General features: G+C 43.7%; 1 protein-coding gene across 2 annotated transcripts in view; it reads left to right on the top strand.

The window, feature by feature from the left end:
• The first annotated feature begins 55 nt into the window (after positions 1 to 55).
• MTRR (5-methyltetrahydrofolate-homocysteine methyltransferase reductase) overlaps positions 56 to 9,496 on the top strand; it is a 31,681-nt gene continuing 22,240 nt past the window's right edge. For both annotated transcript variants that reach the window (XR_005383675.1, XM_038583334.1), the window contains exons 1-5: positions 56 to 169; positions 1,946 to 2,108; positions 3,714 to 3,867; positions 6,271 to 6,388; positions 8,911 to 9,286. Coding sequence is in view for 1 of the 2 variants with exons in the window: in XM_038583334.1 (XP_038439262.1) it covers positions 1,980 to 2,108; positions 3,714 to 3,867; positions 6,271 to 6,388; positions 8,911 to 9,286 (777 nt within the window). In the remaining variant the exon portion in view is untranslated. The remainder of the gene's footprint in view (positions 170 to 1,945; positions 2,109 to 3,713; positions 3,868 to 6,270; positions 6,389 to 8,910; positions 9,287 to 9,496) is intronic.

The following is a 9,496-nucleotide window of genomic DNA, read 5'->3' as shown; positions in this document are numbered from 1 at the left end:
CCACGCCCACGCCCACGCCCGGAGCGCTGTGATTGGCCCGGTCCTTCCCCGGCGCCTCCGCGGTCCCGGGCGAGGGCGGGGCGCGCGCCGCGACGGAGTGCGCAGGCGCCGGAGCCGGGCAGGCTGTGTCCCGCGCTCTCCGGGAGCGTCCCCTGCGGTGGCCCCTCAGGTGGGACCCGGTGGCTGCCGTTCCCGGGGCGGCGGCCCGCCTCCCTCGAGCCCTCGGGGCCCGGACCAGGGCACCGGCCTCCGTGCCCCCCGCGTCCCACCTCCGGCGGCCTGGCGGGGCGCTCGCGGGTGTGCCGGGAGCCTGGGCCCCGGGGCGCCGACCCCGCGAGTCGCTGTGGGCCCCCGTGGGCGTCTCCGTCCCGGACACTTCCCTAGACTGGGGGGGGGGGGGCGGGGCGAGGGGCCGCCGGGCCGCCGGGAGGGGGAGCTGCTCCCGGCCTCTCCCGTGCGCGGGCCCTGCGGGGGCCGGGAGGCCGCACACCTGCTGGCTGCGGGGGGGGGGGGCCTGGAGGTGGTGGGCTGCGGGGGGCCGGGGGGCGGGGGGCACTGGGGGCCGTGCCCGGAGCCCGGGAAGAGCTCGAGGTCCGTAGCTGTAGTGACCCGGGGCGGCGACCTTTGCCTCGCTGCCTCCGCGCTCCTCGTGTGCCGTCTTCGTAGCCTCCGTTTACCGGGTCGTTGGTTCAATCCGCGGATTTCTTGAGCACGTGCTCCGTGCCAGGCGCTGTTCTCTTCCCTAAGCGCGTTCCATGGTCTTAAACATGTTATCGGGCACGATTCGTTTAATTTCTTTATGGCTTCGTTTGTCCCTTCGCGTGGTCAGGTCAGGGGAGCATAAAATTACTGAGGGCCGGTTCCAGAAAAGCTAGGATTTGATCCTGGTTTGTCGAAATCTGCCCCTGCGAGTTGACGACAGTCTCCAAGTTTTATTTTATTCTTTCTAAGATTTTATTTATTTAAGTGATCCCTCCACCAACGTCGGGGCTCGAGCTCCCCACCCCAGATGAAGAGTCTCACCCTCTGGGACTGAGCCAGTCGGGCACCCACCAGTCCCCCAGCTTTAGAGACTGGATGAGTGTGGAAACAAGTCTGTGTCCCATGGCTGCTTTTCCCTTCAGGAAAAAAACATATTCTGAGCTTGACTGTGCTTATATACACCCGTGCACTCACTTGTGTATTTGATAGGGAATTAAACAATAGGGTACGTAGTTTGATTGACTTCAACGCTGTGATTCCTTTATGTGGTATTACGACCATGTAGGAACAGAATCCTACACTTTCAATGGAATTTTTACTTTTTCTTTGTTAAGGTTTTATTTATTTGAGAGAGAGCATGCCCAAGAGCCAAGGGAAGGTGGGGAGAGGGAGAGGGAGAAGCAGACTTCCTCCTTGCTGAGCAGGGAGCCCGAAGTCCGCCGCATCGCAGGACTCCTGGCTCATGACCGGAGCCGCAGGCAGACGCTTAATTGACTAAACTGTGCAGACTCCTCTTATGTTTTTTAAAATAAAAATGTCTGAGGTGTATTGAGCGCCACTGTGTCTCAGCTCTGCTTCAGGTCTTTGCAGCTGGCACGTCCTTGTCTGGTGGGTACTGCTTTCCCCATTTTAAGGGTAGGGGAGCTGCAGCACAGATTATTTGAAAAGCTTGCCTGAGGTTCTGCAGTTGCACGTGACGGATGCTGGATTCAAGTGCAGGTAGTCTGACCCCAGCGTTGGATTTCTGAGCCATGGGCTTAGAGCTTCACTGCGGTATTTTCCCTGGTTTGATGAATTCTGTCTTTCTTAGACTCACTGACAGTTACTGTAACACCGAGAAGTCTATTTCATATTATATGTGGATATTGTTGGAACCTTTTAAAAAAGATTGTGAGGCAGGATTAATACCTGAGGTGTACTCCTTAGTGAAAAAGAAAATCCCTTTTTCTCTCCTGTTTTTCAGGTAATTGTTAATTTATAGCCTATGCTGTGAGGTGATGAGGAGGTTTTTGTTACTCTATGCTACACAGAAAGGACAGGCAAAGGCCATAGCAGAAGAAATATGTGAAAAAGCATTTGCACATGGATTTTCTGCAGATCTTCACTGTATTAGCGAGTCGGATAAGGTAAGCGGTTACTCATTTTTACTGTATTTTATACGCGAAGTATTTTGGTTGAGAGGCGATGTTAAACAGCAAAGTAGGCTACTGAAAACCTCCATGCTCCCCCCCCTTTTTTTTAAGACAGAAATTTTGTTAACTGTGTTGTAAGATTTTTGTCTTTTTTTTTTTTTAACACATAGAAGTGTAGGTTTGAGTTAGAACGGTGTCAAAAACAGACCAGTAACTACTCCTCAATCATGGGGAAGTAGTAGTGCTTGCCTTATCTCACAGGGTGGCTGTGAGACCTAATGAGGTGGTGTGTGTGTGCGCGCGCACGTATGTGCCTTCCTACTCACGAATCCCAGTGCCCTGTTTGTATTTCCCCAACATAGAAACCTTGCCCTTCATGTCAGAATGCCTCCAAGTGAAGGACCATGCAGTGCTTTTGTGGAGTAGAACTTAAAGTAAAAGCGTAAGGATCTAGAGAAGAGTCAGCTTCTTTAGGTCAGGGACTGCTTATTTTTATGCTCAGTCTCTGCAGAAATTCCTGCCTTAGGTTACATAAGGTCATAACAGATCTGTATTCTTCTCTCAGTTGTCTGATTGAGTTCTCTAGATTCTACTGCTTTCTACAATTCAGTCCATAGCCGTCGGCAGGAGCTTCTATATAAGCACAGGTAATGTGCCAGCCACATATACGTCAAATTTAGCTCAGTACTTAAACAGTTACCCTGCTGGTACACTCACTCAAGTTCATAACCTCCTCTGGTCTCTAGTCCAAAAGACTAGATGTCAGCAGCACAAGTGAATTATAAACTCAGTTCATAGGAAAACCTTTATGTGTCAGGGTCAAGATGACCTCAGATGTAGCCACTCACCCAACACCACCCTCAGCAGGTCCTGTCATTCTGCAGTAACTTCAGTGTTGGCATTGCAGGTACCACATGCTAGAATATAATCTGAATCTGTTACTACAAACAAAGTTGTCAGCATCATTTAACTAGCCCTGATTTGGCCCTGTGGGGTCACATCACCACCTAGGCCAGCAGCTATTTGAAAATTAGTGAGTAGTACATGTTTGCTCTCCCCAGCTGATTGATTTCTCCAGTTCCTGACCCAGGTCTAAACAGATGGCTCTCTACTTCCTAGGTCATGGTAGTCCTTTCCAGATGAAGGTACTTTAACAAACTGTGTCATTTTGGTATACAGCTTGTGCTGTAGCCTGTAAGCATTGAATCACATGGTAATATGGTAGCTCAGATCCTTGTATCTGCGTGAAAGATAAGTGAATTCCTCAGAGTTATGAGCAGTGGAGCTCGTGGGATCATTAGAGATAGAGATAGTGAAGTACTCTTTTTGGAATATTTAAATTTAAGTGAGGATTAGAATAAAGAAGCTTGATCTCTGTTTATCCCCTCGGTATTCCGAGCTCCCTGGACCCTGAGGGAATGAGGGTAACATTTGCCCTTTCCCAACTTGGAAACGCTCTGTGCCCTCTGTGCTGTGAAGCCACGTGCAGCACAGATGACTGGCTCTGGGTATAGAAGACTGAGCTGGTTGCCTTGCTGATGTGTTAAGTCAAAACTATGTGCAGCCATAGATCCCTGACATGCCATCCTTGTTTTGTAGTATGATCTGAAAACCGAAACAGCACCTCTTGTAGTGGTGGTTTCCACCACGGGTACCGGAGACCCACCCGACACTGCACGCAAGTTCGTGAAAGAAATACAGGACAAGGCTCTGCCCATAGATTTCTTTGCTCACCTGCGGTATGGATTACTGGGTATGGACTGTGTTTGCCCTCTGCCTATGTTCAGCTATTACTGGTTTTAATTCTGGTATCTGAATGTATATAGTTGTATAGGTTTTGTTCTTAGTTTTTTATTTACACCTACACGTTGTATGCATTTCTATAATGTGCTGTGTTCTGTGAATGCCTCCCCTATCTCCATCCCACAGCAGCACCTCTGTGAAGCCCCTAGAGTAGCATTCTTAACCATCAGATTCAACCAGGAAAGTTTTCAGAATATCAGCTGCTGTTTCCCTACCACCCTCCACCCTAAAAAAAGCCCTGAAGGAACAACTGTGAATGCTGTTTTATTGTTTTCTTGTTTTGTTTAAAAACAAAACAAAACAAAACTCCCATGTAGATCTGATCTCCCTAAGAACCAGTGCCCTAGGATGATTTCTAATCCTAGCCACATGTCAAGATCAGTGGTGGGGGGCACCTCCAGTGATCCTTACATAATTGTTTGGAGGTGGGGCCCTGGCATCAGTGGTTTTAGAAGCTCCCTGGTCATTTTAGTAATTTTAGTGTGTATCCCAGGTTAGGAAACACTGGCTTGGAGCTCTGTAAAGTATAGGTTAGAAAACTATGATAAAGATCAGAAGGACTAGCTCAGCAAGATAGGACACTAGAGAGAGAATTCAGAGCCTATATTACTAGCTCGTGATCTATGTTCTTTGAATCTTCTTTGAGAATTATTTGGGGGGAAAGTATCTGGTAAAGATGAATTATGCTGTGATAAGTAACTGATTAGAAAATTGAGGTTATGACCCTGGCTAAGATCTGTCTTTGTATAACTTACTCAAGAGGGTATTTTAGAGGGGCATCTGGGTGGCTCAGATGGTTGAGCATCCATCAGCCATCATCCATCAAAAGCATGGTTGAGCTTTTGGCTCAGGTCATGATCTCTAGGTCCTAGGATCGAGTCCCAAGTTGGGCTCCCAGCTCATTTGGGAGTCTGTTTCTCCCTTTGCTGCTCCTCCTGCTTGTGTTCTTTCTGTCTTTCTGAAACGAATAAATAAAAAAGCTTTTAAAAAAGTATTTTAGAGTATATTTTTTATTCAAGTTTTTAAATTTCTTTATTTTCTAGAATGAACATGTATGTATTGCTTTAAAAAAATTCCTCAAAAAAAGAATCCAACTGGAGGTACCTGAGTGGCTCATTTGGTTAACTGTCTGTGTTCAGCTCAGGTCATGATCCCCGGGTCGTGGGATTGAGCCTTATTTCAGGCTCCCTGCTCAGTGAGGAGCCAGCTTCTGCCCCACCCCCTGTTCATGTGTGCATGCATGCTCTCTCTCTCTGTCTTAAATAAAAATCTTGAAAAAAAGTATCCAACCATTCTAGTCACTGTTATGCCATTTATGGCCTCACATTGCTCACTCTGTTCTTGTTGGGAAAGTACATGGAGATGATTAAACAACTGAGATATTGACACTTTTAATTTTTAAGGAAGATATTGACACTTCAACATTTTTGAGGAAGCATGAAAGCATTAGTCCATTTTCTGACCAGGAAACAGAAGTAGTTCCTCATTCACCTAACACAGAAATACAGGAAATGATTATGTTGCAGATGCACCTCTCTATGCTCTTGATTAGGGGTCAGTAATTCAGTAGAGGCCAGGTGGTAAACATTTTAAGTTTTGCAGACCATGTGTTCTTTACAACAACCACTTTGCTGTTGCAGCTGCCATAAACTGTATGTGAACAAATGGACTTGGCTGTGTTCCAACACATCTTTATTTACAGAAGAGATACTATACTTTATTTATAGAAGAGAAACTATTTATAGTGGTATTTGACCCACTAGCTGTAGTTTGCAGACCTTTGCACCAGATCAGAAAAATCTGCAAATACAGATGTTACATTTTTTTAAACTCACCTAATTCTTGTTTTAAGGTTTCCATTCTTTTTTAAAGATTTTATTTATTTATTCATGAGAGACAGAGAAAGAGAGAGGCAGAGACACAGGCAGAGGAAGTAGGCTCCATGCAGGGAGCCTGACGTGGGACTCAATCCCTGGTCTCCAGGATCAGGCCCTGGGTTGAAGACAGTGCTAAACCGCTGAGCCACACGGGCTGCCAAAGGTTTCCATATTCTTAGATTCAAGGTTACAAAAATGTGAAAATACTTCTCTTAACAATGGCCAAAAAGTGTTTTTTTTTGTTTGGATGCATTTGATACTTCAACATTGTGAAATAGAAGACAGTTACTTAAAAAAAAAAAAAAAAAAAAAAAAGAAGACAGTTACTTGCATACTTAGTATTACTTCAGAAAAAGTGAAGGTGTGTATTATTAATCAGAGCATGGGATGATATTGTTTCAAGTATTTATCTCCTCTGTAATCTTTAAATTTATATGTTACTATGTGTGCACTAATAGTCTATCTGGGCTCTTTAGGGCTGGGTGATTCAGAATATACATACTTCTGTAACGGTGGGAAGATCATTGATAAGCGACTTCAGGAGCTTGGTGCCCAGCATTTCTATGACACCGGACACGCAGATGACTGTGTAGGGTAAGAACAACGTGCTTCTCCTCTGCCACTTCCAGTCAGCCTTTATTTGTACTAGATGAAAGTTTGTGAGTTTATGAAATGTGATTTTTGACTTGGCACTGAAGATTTTATTTTGAAAGTGATATTTTCATTTTGTTAGCTTTTTTAGCCCTAGGACCACAGATCAACCTGAGCTTGATTTACATTTGTATTCCGTTGACTTTTTTAAGCGCCTCACCCATCTCCATACCTGCTAATGGAAGAATTTTGAAAGGATGCCACAGGACAGTTCTCTATCTTGAAATGTGTAGGCATTTGTAGGGGTCCACATTTTCTTTAGGAACGTTAATAGCCTTTATGTTTGTTTCTCTGCCATGTGCACAGAGTGACTGTGGGTCTTCACAGGGAAGGTGCCCAGCAGGCCGTGCTTCACTGACAGAGGACACAGACCAGGGGCCTTTAGGGATGCTACGTGCTTTGGCTCTCTCCCTTAACATCTTAATGAGCACTTGCCACGGTGCTAGGTAGAAATACAGTCCCCGTTTCCATTAGTTTACTCTTGTTTTTATAGTTCAGTATTATACCCTGTGTGCCATCTTTCAAATCCTCTTTATGTGTTTATTAAAAGATCTTATAATAGATGTTGTCCAACATAGTTTATCATTTAGCCTTCTGCTATTTCAGCAAATAACAGCACACCCACTTGATTTTTTTTTTCCTTCTTGGTGCATATATTAACTTCTCACTCACTTGACCTTTGTTTATGAATGATGACAAATTCAGCAAGTGCTTGCTTTTCTGCACAGTACCACCTTGCGTGGGTGTGCTGGGGATGCTTCTCTTCACTCAGCCCACTGTCCACATCCACTTTCTCCATCATTGGTAGGAATGAGCTGGATTTTTTCCACATCCCCAGCACACGTGTTCTGAATTGTGACAAAGCTCTACTACATTGCCTTGCATGTTTTGTCTGTCTATATTGATGTTTTTTTGTGTTTTTGGTTTTTGCCAGAATCCTGTTGCCATTAAGTGTTTTTTGTCTCATATGAGCCATTTACTTGCTAACTTCTTACAGAACCCGTTGGGCCTATCACTGAGTCCATATTTTTCTTCCTACAGAGGCTTTCAGTTTTCCTGTTTATTCACTGGATCCAGTTTTAAGATTCTGGACTGTGTTTTCCTCAACCTAACCACCTCACTTGAATTTTCCCTCTTCTAAAATTATTTTTAAGGAGATATCCTGGCTTATTGTACCAGCCAGCACATTGATGGGGTTAAGAACACAGAGTGGAGTCTAGTTACCTGCTTGCAGATCCTTGATTACCCCCCACCTCCCCTTCACTGACTGTGAAATCTTGGTCATATTACTTACCTTTTGTGTGCTTCACCTTTACAACTCTGTGAAATAGGGGGAAATAGTGTGTGTTCTGGAAAGTTTTGGGGAGGAACAGATGAATTGATACACGTTGTCCTCTTAGAATAATGTCTACCCTCTACTAAGTATTTTGTGGATGTTAGCTCTCTTGCTGGGAGGGTTACCGTCTTAATATGTCTGAGCTGCAAGAATGGCATTTTAAACGTAGCTGTCATTGTGGAACCCAGAATTTTATGTACTTGCTTTTCCAAAGGCTCTGAGGGAGGGATGTGTACTAATGAGATTATAGCCAGAATCATAACAAGACCGAGGTCTAAAATATGCCTTTTCCTGTTATTTAACTTTATGAATTAGAATTTAATTGATATGTCCTTTGAATTGTGATGAAAAATGAGAAGGTTGGTCTTTCCAAGATTCTGATGGATGGTTTCTTTTGATTGTACTTAAAGTTTCACTGTTCAGGGAATATAGGGAATGTTGTTGCTGGCTTATCCTACTTTGTTTATTAGTAAATATGCTACCATATTATAAAACATACCTATGATTCTTTCAGCTTTTCTAAAGGAAAATTAGTGTGGTTTTTTTTTTCTTCCTTTAGACTCCCTGGAAATACTACCAAATGTTCAGGACTAGTTGAAGGTTTGAACTGTTTACTTAGTCAAAATACTTAGTATTAATCCAGAGTGATATCCTGGTGATACTTTAATCAATAGGGGAAAAAAAATTAGTAAATGAGCTAAGCAAAATAAATGGTACATTTGACATATGTAAATATGTGATATTAGAGTAGACTTGGATTTGGGTTAAGTGTCTTAGCCTCATGAGAATTTTACATGCTTACTTAAAATTACGACTTTTGAAATAAAGATTACCAACTACATTTTAAGAAGCTAAGAACAATCCTATTCCTGTTACTATTACTAAAATGATTTCATTTCTTTTCTGACCGTTATGCTCATTTTATTTACAGCTAAAATGCTAATGAACACAGAATAATGTTTTTAACTTAATTATGAGTATATTATGTTTTCTGATAGTCATTATTTTTGGTGTTTTTGACATTTGCATAGCATTCTGCCAAATAGACTGCCATTTTCCTATTATATATTTAAATGGAGAACTTAGGCATTTGTTGTTTTTTTTTTTCCTTTTTTGTTATAACCATCAGTTTAGAACTTGTGGTTGAGCCATGGATTAACGGACTTTGGGCTGCTCTCACGAAGCACTTTATGTCCAGTAGAGAAAAAGAGAGGAATGAAGCTCTCAAGATGGCATCTAATGCCTCCCAAAGGATGGAACCTGTGAAACCAGAATTATTATATATTGAATCACAAGTTGAACTTCTGAGATTAGATGATCCGGGGAGAAAGGATTCTGAGGTTCAGGAACAGAATGCAGTGAATAGAGATCAGTCGAGTGCTCCGACAGCGGAATCTCAGTCCTCACTTACCCACTCGATACCCCCACTCTCACAAGCCTCTCTGAGTATTCCCGCCTTACCACCAGAATATTTGCAGGTGCATCTGCAGGAGTCTGTCGGCCAGGTAAGTGGTTTTACTTTATGCCGCATGCTATAGAATATTAACTTATCAAGGGTGCTGCTTTGTTGTTGTTTATTACATTACAACAGAGGTCAACAAACTGGCTTGCTGGTCAGATGTGGTTCACCCCGTGTCTTGGAAGTAAAGATTTATAGGAACACAAGCCTGCCTGCCCATTCACATGTTGTCTGTGGCTGCTGCTCCACTAAACTG

The sequence above is a fragment of the Canis lupus genome, chromosome 34 (genome assembly GCF_011100685.1).
Source record: "Canis lupus familiaris isolate Mischka breed German Shepherd chromosome 34, alternate assembly UU_Cfam_GSD_1.0, whole genome shotgun sequence".
In the NCBI taxonomy this organism is placed as follows: domain Eukaryota; kingdom Metazoa; phylum Chordata; class Mammalia; order Carnivora; family Canidae; genus Canis; species Canis lupus.
The sequence above is the reverse complement of the archived record's forward strand: the minus strand, read 5'-3'. Positions and strand labels throughout refer to the sequence as shown.